Here is a 22,347-nt window from a genome sequence, read left to right as displayed (position 1 = left end):
TACCCTAATTTTAAACAGAAGTTTGTATACAATGCACTTTGCCGAGTTTGGCACAAGCGCGAGATAAAAGTGAAAGTAAAAATTTGTGGAGCAAAACAGAGCGCGCCCGCTGCGTGCGCTAGATTCATTACCATGCTGTGCTGGCCAACTGCTACCGCCCCGGATGTTGGCCGTGCGGTTCGGTGCTGCTCAACAATGGTGACGGAAAAATAGTTAGATACTATCGGTGGTGGCAGCTTTTGAAGCATCGCGGTACGCCCGTTCGAATGGAAGCGGTAGGTAGAGATTTGAACGGAAAAGAAGGTTAATTTAAATGCATACGTTTAGTGGGTGAATATGTCACATTTTAATTGGAAATGCACGTAACGGAAAAGGCCACAAACAACGGTGCTGTTCTGTCGTCGCTGTGCTCGGAGTTTAAGGGGGGTAGCACAATCAAGAGAGCGAGAGAATGGAGGAGGCAGACGTAAGAGTATTCAGTGTATTCATGATATCGATTCTTCCGGACGCAAGCGTACTAGGACGAACAATTTCGGACGGCCGGTGGATCAGTTGTAATGTAGTCGGGGTGGGTTTTTCAACCCCTGTGTGAAACGCTGTACGTTTCTCGGTGAACGAAGTCCAATTTGCAGATGCAAAAATAATCAAATGGAATGTAATGACAAACGATGGATCTCTTCGTGAGTGTGGCCAAACAGCACAACCGAACCAGTGTGGGTTGGATGTAGGGGGCCTGTCCGCAGAAAATCTGGCGAATGTAGGCTGAAGTGAAATATTGTTGAAGCTTTTGGTTTTTGGAGTGGAAAATGTGCGTGTTACATGCAGGCGAATAGGAGTGGAACCTACCAGTTGTGTTGGACCATTCGCGGGTGGCGATGGACTACGTTCTCGCCATTACCCCGTGCATCAACCAGTTTGAATCACGAAATTTGCTTACCGAGCGATTGAGCATCAGTGCCACCACCATCGTACTGGGCCCGTAAAGGCAAGAAAAGGGACCTGCTTATTATTGCTGCACCCTCCGCTGGTCGTATCCCGTGTTTTCGCAAAAAGCGAGCGAGCGAGCGAACGGCGGCTGCTGTTTGTTTCTTTCGTTGGTTTTTTTTTCTCTCTCTCATTACCTTTTCTCATTGCGCCTACTCGCGCGCGTTTTGCGTTCGTTGCTGTGGGGGGTGCGCGCGGTGTAGTGCATCCATTCGCATCCATCTATGCACAGAGGACTTGGTGGCTAGAGATGCGTTAGTCAGAGCGTGTGCACAAATTTGCACAACAGTGTGTATGTTGCCCGTGTAGCGAGAAAGCAGGAACGAAGAAACAGGTAAGCATGAACAGTCAAGTTGGCACAGCAAAAACGTTGTTTACGTGCTCGGGGTGAATGGTGTGCAGTGGCCTATTCGTCCGCGGATGCATCCGCGTAGAATCTTGAAAAGAGGAAAATATATATGTATTTATTTATTTAGCGGAAGCAAGCTTCCGCCTGGGCGGGCCGGTGTGAAAAAAGTGATTCACTTTAGTTTCATTTTCCCCCATTATATTTTGCGCTGTCTGTACGGCGGTTCGTTTTTCCTCTCCGTGTCTGCGCGCAGCCAGCCGAAGATTACGAAGTGGAACGTAAAACAATAGCCATCGATGATGTAGTTATCCCCCCCTTAATGCAATAGATACTTACCGCACGGTACATGCCACAAACCATTGAATGTGACCGCGGTGAAATTATGCCGTTGTTGCGTACGAGCAACGGAGAAAAAGATAAACAACAGAGCGAAAAGAGTGAAAAGCTGTGTGCGACTCGAGGTGAAAAGAGATGGAACGAGCGAATGGGATTACGCGAGAGGATTCAATTCCGCATCCAGAAGATGCGAGCGCATGCAGTACCGCAAACAGTAGACAACAGTGAAGGCCACGAACAACAGCAGCATCCGTCTGCTGCATCAGCGAGAGAAAAGGGTAGCCGTCTCGAGACGCGATGTTCAGCAGCGATCGTCAATTTGGATGAATACTATTACATCGTGTCATACACTCGTAGTAAGCGACGGTTCTGTGCCTCCTTTGCGCGGTAAGATAGTTTTCCACGGCTTCTTTATGCATTTACCAGCTGATCAGTGCTGATCTTGCCACAGCGCATACTGGACGAATTGTGAACGTAAGCGTGGTGACGAAGAAGCGTGCATTAAGAACAATTGGAAACGTTGTGTGGTAAAATTTAGAGTGGTCTTTTAAGATACACAAATAATAGTTTTTTTTAAGCGAAAAAAGTGTATTTCTATGTCATGTCCTGAAGGATCGTGCATAGGGGATAGCTGTACTGCATTTTGTTCATGTCCATTGAACTTTGCTGTGTGAAATGAATTACTGATAAAGTACAACAAAATCGTTCAAATGTGATGATTTGAAATATACGTTAACTGTGAATAATGTGTATAACCCACGAGGACTGGACGTTAGCACAGAATTTCAAAAACTTGTGCATAGTATCGATTTGAATTAAGTTCATGATCGATTGTAGTAGCTTCCTACAAACAACTAATACATATTGTACGCTTGCTCTTAAGCCATTTTGAATTTATTTATTTTCTATTCGAACACGCATTTCGGCGAAGTATAGCGGTAACTCGTGCCTTACTAATTTACATGCAAAATTGACCGACTATCAAATTAAAAATAGCAGAAAAATGAAAGTTGCTGCAACAGAAAGCTGAAACCGTAAGGCCAAAAAATATCGGCCGGTTACACAAACCGAGGGAAATTAACCTACCTAGCACCATAGTTGGGGTATCCGGATTCTCACGATTATCCAACGATCTTCACATTGGATAACACAGCTTCACCGTTTCGACAATGTGCTAAGACGCTCCGCCGAGTGCCCGGTGAAAGGCTAAGGAATGGGTTACCTTATAACACAGGCACCGTTTGCTCTGTTTGCTGGAAATTCAATTGAACACAGAAGATGGGTTTTCATCGGCTTGAAGTGCATACCATTTGGTGAAAATGAAAGGCTAATCCCATCAACTATGTGCGGTGCATGATCATGAACATTGAAGTACGAAATGTACTCACCGCAAGGAAAGTGAAAGTAGTATTGCAAGTATTTTGGTTAGGTTGTTTAGTTTTAGTTTCGCCGTCGCCGAGATTAAACTAGTAAGCATGTGTGTCGTCTGATTTTAGGAGTGTGTACAATCTATTATGATATCGCAATCTAATATGCTAAATTATTAACAAAAAAACGAGATTAGTACTCTCTTTACAAATATCATTATTATTATTATCTGACCTAGGTTGAACTATTTTCAGCTGTCCTTTTATACAACTCACAAATATATTTTATCTTCTTAAAGGGTTTTCAATGATGCTGATCTTTTTTAATTATTCTTTCTACGATCAGAATGAACGTGGATCTTGTTTACAAATTATATGTGACTGTCGGCTCTTTTCATTAAGTAATCACCTTGAATTCTCTAATGCACCTCCCGCGTCGCACAAATGAGGGTACCTGAGGCATAGCGTGGCTTCCACCATATTGAGCACATTGATTGAGCAGCAAGGGCATGAAACGATCTGTTTCTCAACTGTGCTGGAATGGTAATGCTCCAGCAATTCTTCAGATTTGCTTTTGTGTGGTTCGTGGTTTTATGAACAACCATTGATTAAATGTACCAAGTATGAGTTGATATTTTCCACGTGCAGAGAAGAAACACGGTCTCATTAATATAACTCTGTGCTTAATGTTATAAGCTTAAGTTATAAGACATTATTTTGCATGGTTATTTATTTATTTTTTTTTCTATGAATGGGCTATACAGAATGTATATTTGCTTTAGTATAACTTCAATTAAAAAAACAATAATATATGTAAGCTTTTGATTTTTCCTTCAACTTATTTATCAGTATCGAATTTGGTTATCTAATTAGCTATGCATTAAAAGCTAACCCAATGTTACGAGATCATTAATTATCCAATTAACAAACATGTTTTGGGCAATAAAACTGTCAATTTCTTAAATGCCACTATGTTCAATATGTTGTTGTAGCTAAAAAGATGACCCAAACCACTGCAAAGATCCATTGTTTAATTTCAACCCTTAGCTTTTTCTACTTTTCCATTAGGCGCCAAAATTGCTCAAGGTCTTTTATGTGCCCCATTCCTTTCTCAATAATGTCCATATATTTTGCACCTTTGGAGCCCCTCTCACCGAATCTGTTGAAAATACATGCCATGGTGCACCATGGCATAATGTCATGGTTCGCTATTTCGGATCGTACCGAGCAAAGCGTCTTTACTTTTGATGTCCCTTTTACTTATGCAAAATTTTGTCATTTATCTACGGAAAGTGTAGAATGATGTGTACCGCTATCATAATTTGTATATTTTAAAGAAGAATTGCAAATCATTTTGTGTAATTTAGTCAAATAACACGTTAAAATAAGCGGGTTTTTTTTTCTTTGGTATTAGTCCAGTTTCTCTAATACTGTAACAGTTGTCCTTATCGAATAAGGTTTCATTATCATAATTTTTAAAATCAACAAAATTGTATTAAAATTTCTGATATTTTTCAAATTGCTAAACCAAAACAAATTGTCTCCCGCGTATAGCGCCATCTATTTGGTGATAGCGCAAGTGAGGTCTAAACGAAATTCAAAAATCGTTCCTTCGTAGTTGGCTCGGCGTTTAGTTTACAGCGGACGGCACTGGCTGCAATCTGGCATATTTGAATACATTGAAACCGCATTCCTTTTTCAGGCTATTTCCCATGCATATTGAATATGTTTTCCATGAAATTGTTTAACAATAATGCAAAAAAAATCTTCAATATGAAAGGTTAGTAAACTGTATTACTAAACAACGTTGTTATGTGTTCATATCCCATACTAACCGAACTTCTTCCGATACGCAGGACTGACTAATCGTTCTGTGAAAAAACCATCAACCAAACCGTCATGGGTTCAAGCCCCAAATGGACCGTGCCGCCATACGTAGGCCTGACTATCCTGCTGTGGGATGATCAATAAGTCACTGAAAGCCAAGCCCACAAGTAATGGTACAGGCAGGCCTCGACCGACAACGGTTGTTGAGCCAAGAGTAGAAGAAGAAGAAACTATCAACTCAGTTATTGGCTAATTTTAGTGCTTTAGTGACCTTCTAGTCTAGTCTAGTTCTATAGTCTAGACCTTCTTCTTCTTTGGCTCAACAACCGATGCCGGTCAAGGCCTGCCACCAACCCATTTGTGGGGTTGGCTTTCAGTGACTTATTGATTTCCCCCCATAGCAGGATAGTCAGTCCTACGTATGGCGGCACGGTCTATTTGGGGCTTGAACCCATGACGGGCATGTTGTTAAGTCGTACGAGTTGACGACTGTACCATGAGACCGACCAAGTCTAGACCAGTGGTCGATAAAGTATGCATCGGGAGACGCAGGTGACACTTTGCTGCCCTTTTCCGGCGCTACAACCGCTTTGTGGTCTTGGCTTGTCTCAGGAGTGTCCGAAGCCGCTCACGGTGTAGTTTGACCATGGCTATGCTATCATTTGCGGCCTTGAAGTCAATGAAGAGATTGTATGTGTTGTGTCTGTTTTCTGTCATCATCTCCAAGATTTGCTGCATAGTGAAGATCTGGTCAGTGGTTGATTTTGATACTTTGACATAGTTTATGATAGAAGTATAGTTTGATACTTTGAAATTTCAGATCTCTTCGGCGTGAGGGCATCCTTCAGCATCGAAGGATTAGGGAAAATATTTTATTGGCGCTATTCAACACCGTAATACCCCTATAGTTGTTGCATTTCAATCTGTCTCGCTTCTTGTATATGGGTTAGATGATGCCGAGATTCCAGACACCAGTCATCAATTCGCTTAGTAACAATTTGATGAGTCTTGTTTTCTAGTCGGGCACCTCCATTTTTGACCAGTTCAGCTGCGATGCCGTCAGTTCCGGGGGCCTTCTTATTTTTCAGCCGACGGATAGCTTTTCGGGTTTAATCGATGCTAGGTGTCAATAGCACTATCTGCTAGTGGAGCCTCTAGCTGTTCGTTAAACTGGCCGTTTAGTAGTTTTTCCCGATAGGACCTCTGGCTGGTTACTAACCGGATCTCTATCCTTATTACGACGACAGTTACCTTAGGTGTAAAGTTGTTTCGGTGACCTGCTATCGCTTGGAACATAGAACTGAAACGATGTTTTTATAAGATTTTAATTTTTAGGCTATAAAGTTTGCGCGTCCTCTGTTTAAGAGTGATCACGGTTATACCCTTATGTAAGATGAAGAAGATGTTGTAGAAGTTTGTTATTTAATGGAGATTAATAAATAAAAAGGGGTGTTGTGTTTGTCGTTATTTCAGTTAAAACATCACAGCATTGAAAATTGTTAGAATTGTTAGCTACATTTTATTTTATTATATCATATTTTAATAAAATACTAAACTGGCGGATATTAACTGAAGGTGTAATTGTTTAATAATTTGAGTTGATCAAAACATGATTAGTTAGATATGCACTGAAAATTGTGTTGATTAATCGCGACAATTGTACTAATTCATACATTTTTGCTTTCTTTCTTTCCAGTGATTAAGAGATAAATCAACTCCTCAGAGGATATCACCAAATGTTGCTCTTTTCTCCAAACTTTGGCTAAGCCATCCAAAAGAGACATGAAACATAGAAGTATTATCAGTGAAAAATGCCATTAAACTTGGTATTAGTTGAGATCATTGTGAAGGGACTATGATAAGCTACTAAAGTGACGTAAACCCGTTGGATGAAATCGTCGCGCCAATCGATGAGCTCGATTGTCCTGCATTCGAAGCAGCTGAATCATACTACGCTTACGCTATGAGACGAAATGTGAAAGTGTTCGGACTCGTTTCCATCACCTGGATTGTGGTGGTGATCTACTATTTCCAGGGCGACTACTATCACAATGACGGGAATCGTGCGCTGCGTTTGCGCAGCAGTAAAATGAAGCACTCCGCCTCGGAACACTATAATGGTGGAGGTAGCGAGGCACTAACGCATCACAACGACGAACATCAGAGCGTGTTGAAGAGTGCAGCAGAAAGTAATGCTGCCATCGTCGGCAGCAGTAGCAGCAGCACCAGTATCAGCAACGGCCACAACCTTCATAGCAGCAATAGCAATAGCATTTTTAGTTACAATGCTCCACCCATGACCTGGGACTATTTTGATGAGGCCAGCTACATACAGAAGGGCGGTCTTCAACGGGGCGAAGATCCGTACTTAAGGAACCGTTTCAACCAGCAGGCGAGCGATGGGTTGAAGAGCAACCGAGAGCTGCCGGACACTCGCAATGCCATGTGCCGCCGTTCAAGCTGGTCGGATCTCAGTACCATCGCGCATCTGCCAGCAACCAGTGTGATCATTACGTTCCACAACGAAGCTCGCAGCACATTGCTACGAACGGTGGTCAGTGTGCTCAACCGCTCGCCCGAAAGACTGATCCACGAGATAATTCTTGTGGATGACTATTCCGACTTTCCCGAGGATGGGCAGGAGTTGGCCAAGATTCAGAAGGTGCGCTTGATAAGAAATAGCAAACGCGAGGGATTGGTAAGATCACGGGTTACTGGTGCTGCCGCCGCTACGGCAAAGGTGCTCACCTTCCTTGACAGTCACTGTGAGTGTAATGTGAATTGGCTCGAACCGCTGCTGGCACGTGTATCGGAAGATCCAACACGTGTCGTGTGCCCGGTGATTGATGTGATCAGCATGGATACGTTCCAGTATATAGGTGCTTCGGCCGATCTGCGCGGCGGCTTTGATTGGAATTTGGTGTTCAAGTGGGAGTATCTGAGCAATGCAGAACGTAAAGCGAGACAGCGCGATCCTACGGCCCCAATACGCACGCCCATGATTGCGGGTGGACTGTTCGTGATCGATAAGGCGTACTTCGAGCGTCTCGGCACCTACGACACGCAGATGGACATCTGGGGCGGTGAAAATCTAGAAATCAGCTTCCGCGTTTGGCAGTGTGGCGGCTCGCTGGAAATCATACCCTGCAGCCGGGTGGGGCACGTGTTCCGCAAGCGCCATCCCTACACGTTCCCCGGTGGGGGGAGTGGCAACATTTTTGCCAAAAACACTCGCCGCGCAGCAGAAGTGTGGATGGACGAGTACAAGAAGTACTACTACGCGGCCGTTCCGCTCGCTACTAACATTCCGTTCGGTGACATCGACGATCGATTGCAGCTGCGAAAGGAACTGCAATGTAAGCCATTCCGATGGTATCTGGAACACGTGTATCCTCAGCTAGGCATACCGGAACGCCGCAACAATGGCAGCATCCGGCAAGGCGTGTACTGTCTGGACAGCCTGGGCAATGTGGCCGGTGCGGTGGTCGGGCTGTACAGCTGTCACGGCAACGGTGGCAATCAGAACTGGGTACTTAATAGAAAGGGGGAGCTCAAGCATCACGATCTCTGCCTAACGCTGATTAAGTTCACGATCAGCGCACGGTACAACAGCGTGCTGATGAAGTACTGTGACGATTCGGAGAACCAGCAATGGCACCTGAAGGACGGGGGACTGATACAGCACAGAAAGATTAATGTATGTTTAGATTCGCGACACATGAAGGAAAGGGGCATCACGGCGGAACGGTGCAACTCCGCACTCGAATCACAGCACTGGAAGGTTGTTACGGAGGTGCAATAAATCGCCCGACACGGGGGGCGGGGACGAAGAGGGGTTTCTTACTTCAGTCAGTGGGATGTAGTCCATGTTCTTTGTTGTTATATACATACATTCTATTCAAAACCAATTCAATCTCCTGATATGCAGATATTAGATAGTACGAAAGCGTAGCATTGTGACACTATAGAGTTTAAGAGAAGATAAGGTATGAAGCGTGGTTCGATTCAATCTTTTGCATCAAACGTAGGTGTACATGCATTTGCAGATAAAAAATAAAAACACCACCACCCCCACCCTTCCCCTCACATACACCAACTGCAACACATAATAAGTTAAGAAAATCGAAATGAATTCTCGCTGTAACGACGCAAGTGCAACCCTTTTTATTGTATTTCCAGTTTTTTTGTTACAAAACAAAGGATAACAGCTAAGGAACGATCAGTAAAACATTCAGGAATAGTTTTGTCCTGTATGAAACACGTTAAAACACTTGCGTTTTATTTTACTATGTTATATAAACAGATGACATTTCAAAGAAACAAAAGCAGAAAACTGCGAGATGAGAAAAATAGAAAATGACGGATACCATCATCGTATCATTACTTATTTAATTGACCAAACCATCAGTATTATCCTTTGGAATCGGTATTTTACTGCATTTTTTGAGTCATGATTTAAATGATATTTGAAAAACAAAAATAAAAGTAAATGTAATATTTTCGGATATAATACAGGCATTCACTCCTCCCGGACCAACCGACAAACAGCGAAAGATCACGGAACATATTTAAGTGTGTTGCTTTAATTGTTTAAAAACACGCCACGGACTTTTTCGGAAATCAAACATTTGTTTGCGTCAACCGATTGAAACAGACTTACAGAACAAATTAATATCGACACGATATTTTGCAATCCAACAACCATTAGTGCCTGGCCCTGCCGCTAGCGAGGCTGTATGGCGACATGATATTTCCGAACGCTAGGCGTTGCACCGTCAACCGGAATGTCCGACGGTATGGGGGCTCCATCCGGCAGCACGAGATCAAACGACTGCAGCGTTGTGGTCAGAAACAGGAAAAGGTTACTTTTCGCCATCAGCTCACCCATGCACCGGTGTTTGCCGACTCCGAACGGGTGGTACTGGGCCGGTATGTGTATTTTTCCGTCCTTGAGGAAACGCTCGGGGTTGAATTGGGTCGGATTTTCCCACAGGTTCTCATCGAGCATCATGCCGCGGAACATGCCCACAAGCATGGTGTCCTGGTTGTGAAAGCGAGCAACGATAAATCCAGCGGAAACTAGTAGGCCAAGTGGTGCCGCAAGCTTACCTTGGGAATGTGGTAACCACACAGAGTAGTGTCTTTGAGTGCTCGATGTGGAATACCAAACGTATTCGACATGAACAGTCTAAGTCCTTCAAGTGTTGTAGCTTCGCTGTACGGCATGCTGTTGGCGGTAAAACGGAAAAAGTGATTGTTGGTGAGTATTAATTACACATATTAAGGAACATTCGATTCGTTTTTTTATCGTTATATATCTGTAACGTACTTTGCACGGTCCTCTAAAGTTGGTAGCCGATTGCGACCAATGACGTCATCGATTTCTTCCTGAATCCGCCGCATCACCTTCGGGTTACGCACAATGTACAGAAAGGAAAAGTCGAGCGTTTTGGTGGTTGTTTCCGAGCCGGCAATGAACATATCCAAACAAACGGCCAGCAGCTGCTCGCGGGAGAAACTGTCCGACGGTGCATTATTGTTTTGAAGCGTGTGTAGGTACACATCCATCAGATCGCGCGGTTCGTCGTCTGGGTTGAAGTTTTTCTGATGCCGCTCCACCTCGGCACCGATGAACTTGTGCATGCACTCGTGTATTTCCACAAACTGTCGGTAGCCCGAAAGCCTGGGCGCCACAAATCTAAGGTAAGGGAAGTGGCTAAAAAGCGCTCCCATCATGTCAATGTTGGTGAACAGCTCGTGCAGTAGCGCTTGCAGATATCTTAGATCGTCATTATCCTTACTGTAGCGAACTCCCGCCATCATCAGCCAGAGCGTGTTTAGGACGTAGACGGAAAAGGCACCCTGCATCTGCACCGTCGCCTTACCCCGGCCCTTCGCGATCAGCTCTTCAAAGTCCTTGCGTATTTGGGCCGCTTCGTTTTGAATAATTTCCGTCATACCCTTGCGCGCGAACCCAAACTCTTTCAGATGGCGCACAATGAAACGGCGCTGCTCCTGCCAAAACTGTTCGTCCGTTAGCAGCACACCACGCCGTAGACCCCAGGTGCGCGTTTCGTAGAATATCCCGGTGGGCCGCCCGTCAAAGTCTTCGTTGTTCATCATCTCCTTCAGCGACTCGGCATTGATCGCCATGACCGCTTTATCCTTCCCTATTTTGAAGCCGATCACACCACGGTTGTCGGGATAGTCCTGCGCAATATGCTCGACCGCTTTGCACAGCATACCGGTTTTGTTGCGTGCGTTCATGATCGAAAGCGCGCTCCCGACGATCGGGTACCACTTGGGACCGGGCGGGAAATTGAGGGGCTTTAAGTTATCCAGGTGAAGCCATAACAGCAACAGCACTACGCAAAGTGCCACAAAGTACCACATTGCTGGGTGATCCGGGGGTGTTCCACTGTTACCACTACGGGGGTGAAAGCAGATAAGAAACAAGCTTTTCATTTCTGTTAGAGAAAGCATGTGTTGGCGAGGTAGAAAGTACTAGAATATAAAAGTGCACAATGCCCCAAACCGATCGTGGCTCTACCCGATCATTCTTTACTGGGCGCATGAGGCAATCGAAAGGGCGCTTTGCCGACAGGCCCTTAAAAACATTTACTGAAGCAATACAAAAAAAAAACGCACACTGCACATAGGACGATTCCACAAGTGTACAAACAAAACACAGCCTCAATGCTGCAATGCCGTCGGATCGGTACAGCGCGCTCCGAATGCCGGCAAGTAAGTAGTAGCTGCGATGAAGCCGGCTTCATCACGCATGGCAGGCCACATGGTTGGAAATCGAATGCGGCATTACATAAGCATGCACTTGCACATTTGGCCACACATCACTTTTACCCTGGCAAATGCAGATTATGCAAGTTGATAGGTAGAAGCTTAGTCGAAAGCTCAACGACGGAGCTCGATTAAGATGTAAAAAATAAAAGCAAATGCTAAATGAAAACATATAGTAGCGGGGACTTGTTTACACCCGGTGAAGTGTGGAAATACCCTCACGCGGGTCCAATATCGAAACGGGAATGTAAAGAAATCCTTTCTAATAATAAAGGGAAAATCTAAACGATGGTGTGTTGAAGGAAAGCTCAATCAAGGTGCGCTAATGAGGTAACACGAAGGAGAGGAATAGCTTGATAGTCTTAGGCCAGGCTTGCTTGTTGCGTCACTTTGGCCTACCTTTTATGTAATGCGGAGATGCTGCAGAAACGGGTTCTGGCAGCTGGTAACCCCCACATGACTATGGCTGGAATACAACGATACACTGCGCCATTGCAAAAGTGTGCTTCCACTGTCAGTGCAATGGGAATGCCGTTGTACGGTCTACAGATTTACTGACATCAATAGTATTCACATTATGATTAAAGAACAATGGTGTAGAAAATTGTTCCCTGAACGATTTTTTTAATTAAGCAAATTAAACTACTTCCGAACAGATAAAGAGATTTCTGGTTAAACCATCTTTACTGTTTACTGAAAAGTAATGTGATTTTGTAACAACGTATTAACATTCCAAATGTTTGCTGTATTTTCCCGGATGTCCTTTGCCTGTGCTGATCTCATTGAAATTGGGCCTGGGAAGTTATTAAACTTAACATTAATTCACATTTCCACTTGCTCAATGTACCTAATTTACATACATTTGCTTTGACGGGAATCTGTGTTTTGTATCTCACAATTGAATAAAAAAAATAAAAAACGTTCACCAACGGCACATATCAACTAACAAACAACACTCGAGATCAAAGTATCCTGCTATCAGGACCAACACGTATACACTAACAATCACCTGTTTAATCCTGCACTGGTGCGTGCCTTCGAACTGGCAGAATTGGACTCATTCTGCAGCGGAGCGCAGTGGTCAGTAATATAGCATTTTCCCCACTTACCAAACGATTTTCAAATGCATCGGTGCCGGGAAGGCGCGCTCGTTTGCCCCGCCACTCGAAACCGAGTACGGGCGGGATTGAACACGTTTCATTCATTCGCTAGCCCACGTTGGTAGTACTTTCCGGATCGTGGTACAAAGTGCATTGCAGATAGATTGCCTCTTGTTTGTACGATTCGGTGCGATGCGGAATGCACCATCGACAAAAGTCACTGGCTGTAGGTAATGCACTAAAATAGTGACGCAGAAAAGCTTTCTTGAGGATTGATAGTGTATGATGGCAGATTAGGGCGATGCCGGTACTCTAACGCTAGTCTGTTTGTCCGTCCAATTGCCGATGTAGTTCGGTCTGGTGGTACAGTCGTCAACTCGTACGGCTTAACAACATGCCCGTCACGTGCTCAAGCCCCAAATAGACCGTGCTCCATACGTAGGACTGACTATTCTGCTATGATAATGATAAGTCAAAGAAAACCAAGCTCACTTCACCAGTGGGTACAGGCAGGCCTTGACCGACAACGGTCGTTGTGCCAAAGAAGCAGGAGACTTAACGGTTGATTGTGCTAATTATGCATGCTTGTGGTAGGCATTATCGTGTAATGCCAACACATTTCTTAGCCTTATGAACCTTAGCGTAGGTTATTCTCAACCGAAAGTTTCTTATGGTTCCTAAGACATGTGAGAAGTTTAAGCTGGCGATTGGAGTCTGGTGGAAGAATGGCGTGTTTTTTTTTTAATTTTATTTTATAAAATAAAATAAAATATAGCTCATGTTGACATTATTGGCCTCTTTAAAAGAAAGGTGTTGTGCCAGACGACTATGTATTCGTAGCAGTCGATCTAATATGGTAGATAGTTATTTGTGCCCTACAAATGTTGCTGTATTATTGGTGGGCTGAATGTTTTCCTCTGCACACATAGAGTGGCTCACTAAATTGATAGTATTGATTGCATCTCTAGTGAATTTAGCAGGGTCTCTGGTGTTCCTCAAGGCAGCATTTTAGGGCCTCTATTATTTAATCTCTTTATTAATGACATTGTTTAAGCTATACCTGACTGCCCGGTTCTACTATACGCAGATGACCTTAAAATGTACTTTCCTGTGCGTAGTTCTAATGACTGTCTCCGATTACAAGGCTTTCTTTCTGTTTTTAATCTTTGGTGTTCCTTAAACTGTTTGTCACTCAATGTCAGTAAGTGCTCAGTTATTTCGTTTACTCGTGCGAGAACTCCATTATGTTTTAATTATGTTCTTTCTGACACTTTATTGCCTCGATCTGAAACTGTTAGGGACTTAGGCATTATTTTAGACACGAAACTTTGGTTAGACAACAGGACTCTTGGACACATAATTAGAAGTAGCTAAATGTTTCATGACCCTCTCTGTTTAAAATCACTTTACTGTTGTCTTGTTCGTCCTTTGATTGAGTACGCTTCAGTTGCTTGGTTTCTGGAGCAAGTTACTAGAATTGAGAGGCTTGAGAGGATCCAGCGAAAATTTACCCCGGTAGCTATTAAGCGGCTTCCGTGGAGACATATCGACGTGCTACCAGCTTATCATACGAGGTGTCAGTTGTTAGGGCTTGAAACTTTGGAAAAGAGAAGAATGGTTGCCCAAGGAATTTTTATGTTTAAACTATTAACTGGAAGAATCGATGCACCTCTATTGATAAGTCATGTAAATATTTATGTCCCTACTAGACCTTTAAGAACTCGACAATTTTTAATAACTGACTTTCGTTATCGTCTTTTCTGTGCTAGGGATCCGTTGTTATTAATGTCCAAGAACTTTAATTTATTTTCAAATTTTGTAGACCTGTCCTTTAGTGTACCGAAATGTACTAGCGTCATTCGAGATTGTATTACGTCTAATTTTAGAAACACATAGTTTTTAAGACATTAGTTTTAATTGTGTATGTAGGCCATGGAGGCTCGATACTTAAAATAAATAAATGTAAATGTAAATAGTACAGCTGGATAAAATTTGTGAATTAAGATAACTTGTACTGTCCGTAATATTTAAATTGTTCTATCAGTTAAACAATTAAACAATGATACATAAATTGGGTAATTTTTTTACAAAAAAACCAAGATAATGAAAAATGGAAAGCTTAAAATATTGGTTTAGTTGTTACTACAAGTTGGTGCTAAATTGCTCTAACATTAAAAATATGATCCGATTGTACGAATAAGGACAATGTACCATTAGTTCCTTTAGACTCTTTTTCTTATAATATTTTGATCGGAACACACATGTTTCATTATTTATCTGTCCTTGTGTCATTCATCACTCCAACTTGTAATCATAGGTGTACCATCCTAAAGCTTCACTTCAAATTAAGATGTTTATAGTACAATATTGGTAAAAATAAACTAAAACAGGTAAAGTTTAATTTTTATGATGTTCCATAAATTATATATAGAATGGCAAAAACCTTCTCCAGTACAGCTTAAGAACTGGAAAAATAACAAAAAACTACGAAATTGTAGAGTATACCATCAATTTGATGAACTGCTGTAGATTACCGGACACACGGAGCGAAATTTGGTGCCCCAACTTTAAGATGGCGATTTATATTAAGAAAAAACAAAAACAAAAACAAATGATACTATCCTATCGGGTGGCATAATGCATAGGGAAGTGTGTCGCCATCGCATTCTGTCGATCGCAAACGGTTTACTGCTTATTGATACGATCGGTGTTCGAGTATGTTGGTGTAGTGTGATAGCCTTTCTCTATACGCGCTTCAGCGCGGCTGGAGTCGATCCAGCGTAGGACAACCCGTTTTGCGTTCCGTTCATGAAATCGCATCCTGGATTACAGGACTAGGTGTGCTACTCGGGGTACCACAACTAGATCCCTGCGTTCAATATGCCAGTCTTGACTTCATTACGGGACTTCTCAACAGAAGTATTGACTGTCCGACATTGCTGTCGTTTGGGCGATGTTGGCCAACGAAGAGCCTTGGACCTCCTTTTTCGCCCTGAACGCGGTAAATAACGTCTTTGAACCTAGCATCTCGGTAAATCATTTTTTGTCTTATACTGTGTCCTGGTAGTGTTACTCGTTATAAAATGACACTAATAATAAAAATAACAATAAAAATAACAATAATAATAATAATAATAATAATAATAATAATAATAATAATAATAATAATAATAATAATAATAATAATAATAATAATAATAATAATAATAATAATAATAATAATAATAATAATAATAATAATAATAATAAAAATGATAATAATAATAATAATAATAATAATAATAATAATAATAATAAGGATCAAAACAAAATCAAACTAACTAAAATACTGACAGGTCACGACAGGTCAGACTAAAGATAATCGTAGGGAATCGACTATACTGGTGAAGTCGTAGAAAATCCTAAAGAATACTCGCATCATCGGTGAAGATCACTTTGTTTTGAACTACTAAAATAACTAATTACATCAACATTTTCAACAGTGAGAAATGAAATCTAATTATACTTGTCTCCTAGTTGTTCACCTTGACGGTGACAACAGTACAGTACAAATACTTTACGCACTTGTCGGAAAAGTCCTACAGTTCAATATTAGAGTTTTTTTCGATAGGTACGCCGGTTCCTTCAGGGTCGGATGAAATCTAATTTAATCCGGACCAATCTCCAGCAGAAAAGATCAGCTTGACTATCCGGTTTGCATATCACGCAACCTAGGAAGCCTGCAAAGCCCGTCGGCATGGTGATTGTGCTTATTTGTAATAAATGCTATTATTTTTTATTTATATGGAGACTTACAGCCAATTGGTCTCAGTCGCTTCTTGATGATGGCACTGCGTAGCTTGTTATTACGCCATAGAAATATATGTCGTGATATTATTTTATCAAAAATCATTGTATCAACGCAACATTAACATTATATTAACTACAAATAATTTACCGATCGGCGAACTTCTATCAATACCGTTTTGTCTACAACCGCTGTCCGCACGACACCGCCATCACACCTAGTAGTACAACTACCACTGAGGCGAATGGGACACCTGTCACCACCACTCCGAACGGTATTCCCGGTACGCCAATAAACCACAACAATACCTCGAGTGTACTGCAGCATCCTACTTTACACGTCTAGGGGAAGGTAGGAAAAGACGGACACGTTATGGAAAATGATAAAAATCTATTGATGTATAAATACAATGATCATTAAAATGTGCATACATTATCTTACACTCATGTTTTATCAGAAAATGTGTTGAAACTTGTAAGTTTGTATCAATTTGTATGTTTTTTTCATAAAATAAAATCTTTTATTCGTGCAGTTTTGAAATGTTCGGGTAAGACGGACACCTGATATGGGAAAGATGGACACCATTAATGGTAAAATGGACACCTAAAGAATACGTTGGAAACTGAAGAGGGTTATAGTATTTTAACATACTGTACGTACAAAAACCAATTCTAGGCCAATTGCAATGACGGTTCATTCAGCCATGAATTTAGGAATTGTAAGCGGTGCATGTAATATATCGTAAAATGCAGAACGACATGACTTGACGACGCCATACCCTCGTCGCTCTTTGCTAATAATAAATACTCCATCTACCGCTATTATCGTTCATTTGTTAATATTGCGCTCACGCGAGGGGATAGGGTGTCGATAGCCTGCACAACTAAACTTTGGTCATCCAGATTACAAATCTCGCAGCCCTCGCTAGAGTTAGTATGGATTCAAATCTACATATCTAATTACAATATATTATTACTATATGCTTCTTCTCAATAGTAGCGGTGCAGAAACGCATGAAAGAGATGGATATACTGCTTTTATGCGGGAACTTCAACCAACCTACAAAATGGGTCTCTGAAAACAATTACTTTGTTCCAGCCAACATATCGCCTTCAGCAACTTATTTTACCGACAGAATCAATGAATGCAATCTTATAGAAGAAAGCGGGGCAAAATGGGCATGTTAAGCAGTTTACTGAATATTCCTTTGAATATGCCACAAAACACAATTTTTCTTTCATTATTATATGCCTCCATCCTTTATCTATGGATTAAAATTGCCACATAGAATGAAAACAATTTAAAAACATGAAAAGAATGTAAAATAAAAGTTGATGTTTTACGAGAAGTTTTTTGACATGCGGGGTAAAAGAAGCATGCTTCTTGAAGACCCCATCCTTCCACGCCGCAAAAAAAAATTGCGGATATTCCGGGGATGATACAAAAGTCGTAACGGCAGAATTTGCATATGACACCTTAGTCCGCAAACTGGTACAACATCCGTCACATGTGTTCCACCGATTTTTTCTGGACCAACATGATGGAAAAGCTTTTTTCTAAAAATTTTGTCGAGAAAACTTAGGATGCCTTCGTCCATCATGGTGAAAATTCGGGATAACTGACAACTGAGGCAACTCGCAAAGTCTGAGATAAATTTGTGCAAGTAAGCTTAAATAATTACCTTTCAAATGATGTACATGTAAAGAAATTGTCTCTCCTAGTTTTTTTATACAGCTAGCTGAAAAAAGGCATTTTTTCTTGTAAAAGTTACGGGGATATTGATCTTGAGTTCAAACATACCGAACGATCCGTCATTCCATAGTCTTCTTCTTCTTCTTCTTCTTTTGGCTCAACAACCGTTGACGGTCAAGGCCTGCCATTCCATAGTACTTTAATTAAAATTGAAAGAGTTCGATGACATAAAATGCTATTCTAAAAATTATTAAGTAATTTGTATACGAATAGTTTCTTCCCATCTTTCAAAATCAGTCAAAACCTTTCGCGGGCCGGATAGAATGTTGCGGCGGGCCGCATTTGGCCCGCGGGCCGGACTTTGCCGACCACTAGTCCAGGCGATCATAGAAACCTTTAGGAGGTTTCCCTTACTGGAAACGTTGAAGTTTAGAAGCCTTACCTTGGGTAGGGGGACATAACTAAACTCTTGAAATAAGTTGGAAGGCGAAGTATTAGGAAGCGTAACGTCCTATCTTGGCAGTCCGAACGAATCTGACTTGTCATGGTCAGAATTGGTTTTATTTATACTCAAGATATGTTATGGGTCTCGTACATTTGGTTTTGGAATATGTTTTTGTGCTAATAAAATGTTATTGTTATTGGTAACAATTTATAAATTGAAATGGTGTGGGGTGTTTGTCGATGTGTGTCTATGCTTCGGTTTTACTGTATTGCGAAAGAAGGTTTCAACTATTGTTGCTAAAGAATGGATGTTTTCGTCGCTGAGCTTATGACTTGCTATGCGTTCTCGGTTCACCTAGTTTGTTGCAGTAACGCCTGATTTGCTTATTATGCGTCTTTCGGGTTTTTTCAAGAAGTATGTCACAATTGTTTTTATATGTACGGTGTGGTCTGAATTCTTCCGAATGCTTTGTTATGGTATGATCTGATTTGCTGAGTGTGTTATAATGAATATGTTGCAAAAGTGTGATTTGGCTTTCCGAAGTGTGTTACAATGTGTCTATAGCTGATAGTGTAGTTTACAATAAGTTCTAATTAGCAGATATGCTACAACTGGTCGTTTTTAGACTTAAATATTTCTGTCGATGATGCCATGAATCAAATCACCGCTTTAGTTGGATCAGCTTATCCTCAATGTTGTTCCCTCTCCTTCCCCACCGTGATCTAATTCCACCCTCCGATCCCTACGCAGAGACCGATCTCGAGCGCTCCGTAATCTCCAACGCACGCACTCTGATTATGACCGCAGAGTTTTTAAATACGCTACCAATGCTTTTTGCTTCTACAACTGTGTACAATACAAATTCTACCTTGGTAGATTGCTATATCGATTGCATTCTCATACCAAATCATTCTGGTCCTATGTCAATAGTAACAGAAAATTTCCCTGTCTTTCTGTAATGATGCATAGTTCTGCGACTGCGGATGGTGCTGCCGACATCTGTTCCCGCCGTTCCCTTTTCGTGCGCTTCCTTGAATTGCCAGTTGCCAAGTGCCGGTGTGTTTGCCGGTCGACCCCGTTGACCGCGCAAACGATGACCCGGTTGGATTGCACGCACACATCAACCGATGATCGCTCACGCGCCAATGGTGAGTTACCAGTAGCAATCCATCTGGCTAATGGTGCTTAATAATGCCTAATAATGCTTAGCTCACAACAATATATGTCAAACTGGTGGCCCGCAGGGTCTTTCGGTTTGGCCCGCGACCGCTTGAGCCAAAATTTATTTGTAGATGCGTTTTTGCTTCTACTGTACATTTCAATCAATTCCGAGCACCTGAAATATGAAGAGATGTTCAACTTCGCAGGTTTCTCTACTAATTATCAGATCATGCAACGTCATAGAATCATGTCATTATTTTATCGTACCTTCTTTCTATGCATGGATGCACAAAAAAGATAAAAATTCCAAAAAACTGTTTATTTTAATAAAAGTTAGCATTGAATTTAGGACAACTTTATGGTAAAATAGTTTTAAAAAAGCAGTGAAAACTCTGATATACCTTTTCCGATGAATAGATTTGTTTGCAACATATTTGATGAATTTTTGTTAAGAAACAACTCGCATTTTAGCTTCAATCTTATACTAATGCATAAAACCCGGAATGTTCGGGAAGTTCTTACCCATCTGTATGTGTTTTTTGGAACATTACTATTTTTATTCTTAAGTAAGATAGTCCTCAAGGTACTTGGAGACAAAAAAGTAAGAAAAAGCATTTTACTTCTGCAAAGCGCTTAGAAATAAGATGAAATCAGATGTCAGCACAAACACTTGTTACTTTGGATAGGCTGTTACAAACAATCTCAAGCTTTCCATGAGGCAAAATACCAAGACCAATGTGATTAGGTAAAATACAGGTGAGCTTATGACTAATCGCGATGTTTTTGATCGCGATAACGAATGATTTTTATGGATATTAGCAGGAAGGGAGTAACAGTTACGAAGGACTTGTATGACACCTTGCATTCTTCGACTGTCAAATGAAGATATGTCTAAATCTGGACTGGACTGCACGAACTGACCTGTAGTAATTTATGAAACTTGGGCAGCATCAAAAGTAAGAATTCTCTGTTTATAACGTACGTAAATGCTGTTGACAATCAATACCAGCTTAAATATTGATAATCAAAATGACACTAATATCAAGATAAAATTTGCCATTCTGTATTGAATATACTAACGTAGTTAGTCATGACCAGTTTTTGTCATTATATTTGTGTAATTATCTTGTTAGTTGGCACAAAATAATGGAAATTTTGAAAATATCAGAAGTCTAATGGCAAATCGAATATAATCTCAAACATTTTTTGCCTTTATTTTACATCAAAGTTTTAACTATTGCAACGTAATTGTTATCCCCAAATGAGTTTGAAATCGCTGATCTAAGGGCACTATTCCACTGCAGCACTGTTTTCTTAAAGTCATCAATGAAGATTCAATTATCTGCCGCTTAAATGATACAAAATTCTCAAACAAACTTGGGCCGGGCTGTATTCCAGCTTCACTCCTCAAACAATTTCGACACATATTTGCTCCGTTGCTTGCTAAACTTTTCCGTGTTTCTGTTTCTTTTTCCTCTTTATTTATTTCTCTTCAACTGTTCCCGTTCCGTTATCATCTTTCAACAACATGGCTTTGTCCCTAAAAGATCCACTACCTCAAACATGTGTTTTATTTATTTATTTATTTATTTATTTAGATACAAATATCTGCCTCAGAGGGCTAAATATAGGGAAACTTACTGACTAAAACTTAAAATTAATGATAACAAACAAATACTTAAATCTAACTAGACAAACATATACTAGACAGCAAGCAATTTGCAACACAGTCAACACAAGTAAGACGAAAGAATTAGGATGGAGAAATAAAAAGGGAGTCAAAGAACTGAAGGAAGCGGGGCCGAAGGGATTGAGGGGGAATATGAAAATCAAACACACCAGAGGCGCTGTTGAAGCGATGGAGGGATCCAAAAAACGGATCATTGGTGCCATAGAGCGTTCTTCACGACGGGATTTGAAGGAAATCGGTATATATATAGCGGGTAGCGGTATTCTGTTAAGTAGTGAAGGACAATCAATCTCGTTCCGAAGCAAACCGCTGATAAGCAAAGCTTGAGAAGCAGAGTGACGATCGTGCAGGGTCATCAATCCAAGCATATGACACCGGACTTCATGAGGGGGAAGAGAAGCACCCGATTGCCCTAAAAGACGCCTAATGGCAATACGGGTGAATCTGCGTTGAACACTTTCAACCCTTTCAATCCATATCGAGCTGACTGGGTACGCCACAATGCTAGCGTATTCTAAAATAGGGCGGACTAAGCTACAGAAAGGCCGGTCTGGTGGTACAGTCGTTAACTTGTACGACGTAACAACTTGCCCGTCATGGGTTCAAGTCCCGAATAGACCGTGCTCCCATACGCAGAACTGACTATTCTGCTATGGTAACAATAAGTCACTGAAAGCCAAGCTCACTTTACTAGTGGGTACTGGCAGGCCTTGACCGACAGCGGTTGTTGCGCCAAAGAAAAAAAAAAACTACAGAAAAGGGCTTTAAGGCATATAGGGTCACGCACATCATTTGCCATAGCACAAATCAT

The 22,347-nt window shown here is 41.4% G+C and overlaps 2 protein-coding genes across 9 annotated transcripts; one reads left to right on the top strand and one right to left on the bottom strand.

Moving 5' to 3' along the window:
* The first annotated feature begins 10 nt into the window (after positions 1–10).
* LOC121597002 (polypeptide N-acetylgalactosaminyltransferase 2) lies at positions 11–9,125 on the top strand. Of its 6 annotated transcripts, none has more exons than XM_041922444.1 (2): positions 11–275; positions 6,560–9,125. In XM_041922444.1, exon 2 carries the CDS (start codon positions 6,827–6,829, stop codon positions 8,663–8,665), a length of 1,839 nt encoding a protein of 612 aa, XP_041778378.1. In that variant the 5' UTR covers positions 11–275; positions 6,560–6,826; the 3' UTR covers positions 8,666–9,125. The 6 variants fall into 6 exon arrangements, 5 of the variants coding, with proteins under 5 accessions (XP_041778378.1, XP_041778381.1, XP_041778377.1 ...); XM_041922447.1 differs by lacking the exon at positions 11–275 and adding an exon at positions 325–680; XM_041922443.1 differs by lacking the exon at positions 11–275 and adding an exon at positions 325–1,318.
* A 299-nt stretch (positions 9,126–9,424) lies between these two features.
* LOC121596480 (probable cytochrome P450 303a1) lies at positions 9,425–16,637 on the bottom strand. Of its 3 annotated transcripts, none has more exons than XM_041921491.1 (4): positions 16,557–16,637; positions 10,193–11,290; positions 9,973–10,090; positions 9,425–9,904 (listed from the first exon to the last, which is right to left on the bottom strand). In XM_041921491.1, the coding sequence occupies exons 2-4, from the start codon at positions 11,254–11,256 to the stop codon at positions 9,587–9,589; spliced, it is 1,500 nt and encodes a 499-aa protein (XP_041777425.1). In that variant the 5' UTR covers positions 11,257–11,290; positions 16,557–16,637; the 3' UTR covers positions 9,425–9,586. The 3 variants fall into 3 exon arrangements, with proteins under 3 accessions (XP_041777425.1, XP_041777423.1, XP_041777424.1); XM_041921489.1 differs by lacking the exon at positions 16,557–16,637 and adding an exon at positions 12,671–12,702; XM_041921490.1 differs by lacking the exon at positions 16,557–16,637 and adding an exon at positions 12,522–12,581.
* Between the last annotated feature and the right edge of the window lie 5,710 nt (positions 16,638–22,347).

The sequence above is a fragment of the Anopheles merus genome, chromosome 3R, assembly GCF_017562075.2.
Source record: "Anopheles merus strain MAF chromosome 3R, AmerM5.1, whole genome shotgun sequence".
Classification (NCBI taxonomy): domain Eukaryota; kingdom Metazoa; phylum Arthropoda; class Insecta; order Diptera; family Culicidae; genus Anopheles; species Anopheles merus.
Note: the sequence above shows the minus strand (reverse complement) of the source record. Positions and strands in the feature narration are given on the sequence as shown.

Coding starts and splice junctions, on each gene's coding strand:
- LOC121597002 (XM_041922444.1), top strand. CDS start 6,827: ATGAGACGAAATGTGAAAGTGTTCGGACTCGTTTCCATCACCTGGATT.
- LOC121596480 (XM_041921491.1), bottom strand. CDS start 11,256: ATGTGGTACTTTGTGGCACTTTGCGTAGTGCTGTTGCTGTTATGGCTT. Junction 10,091..10,192: donor ACTTTAGAGGACCGTGCAAA/GTACGTTACAGA, acceptor TACCGCCAACAG/CATGCCGTACAGCGAAGCTA. Junction 9,905..9,972: donor GTGGTTACCACATTCCCAAG/GTAAGCTTGCGG, acceptor TTTCACAACCAG/GACACCATGCTTGTGGGCAT.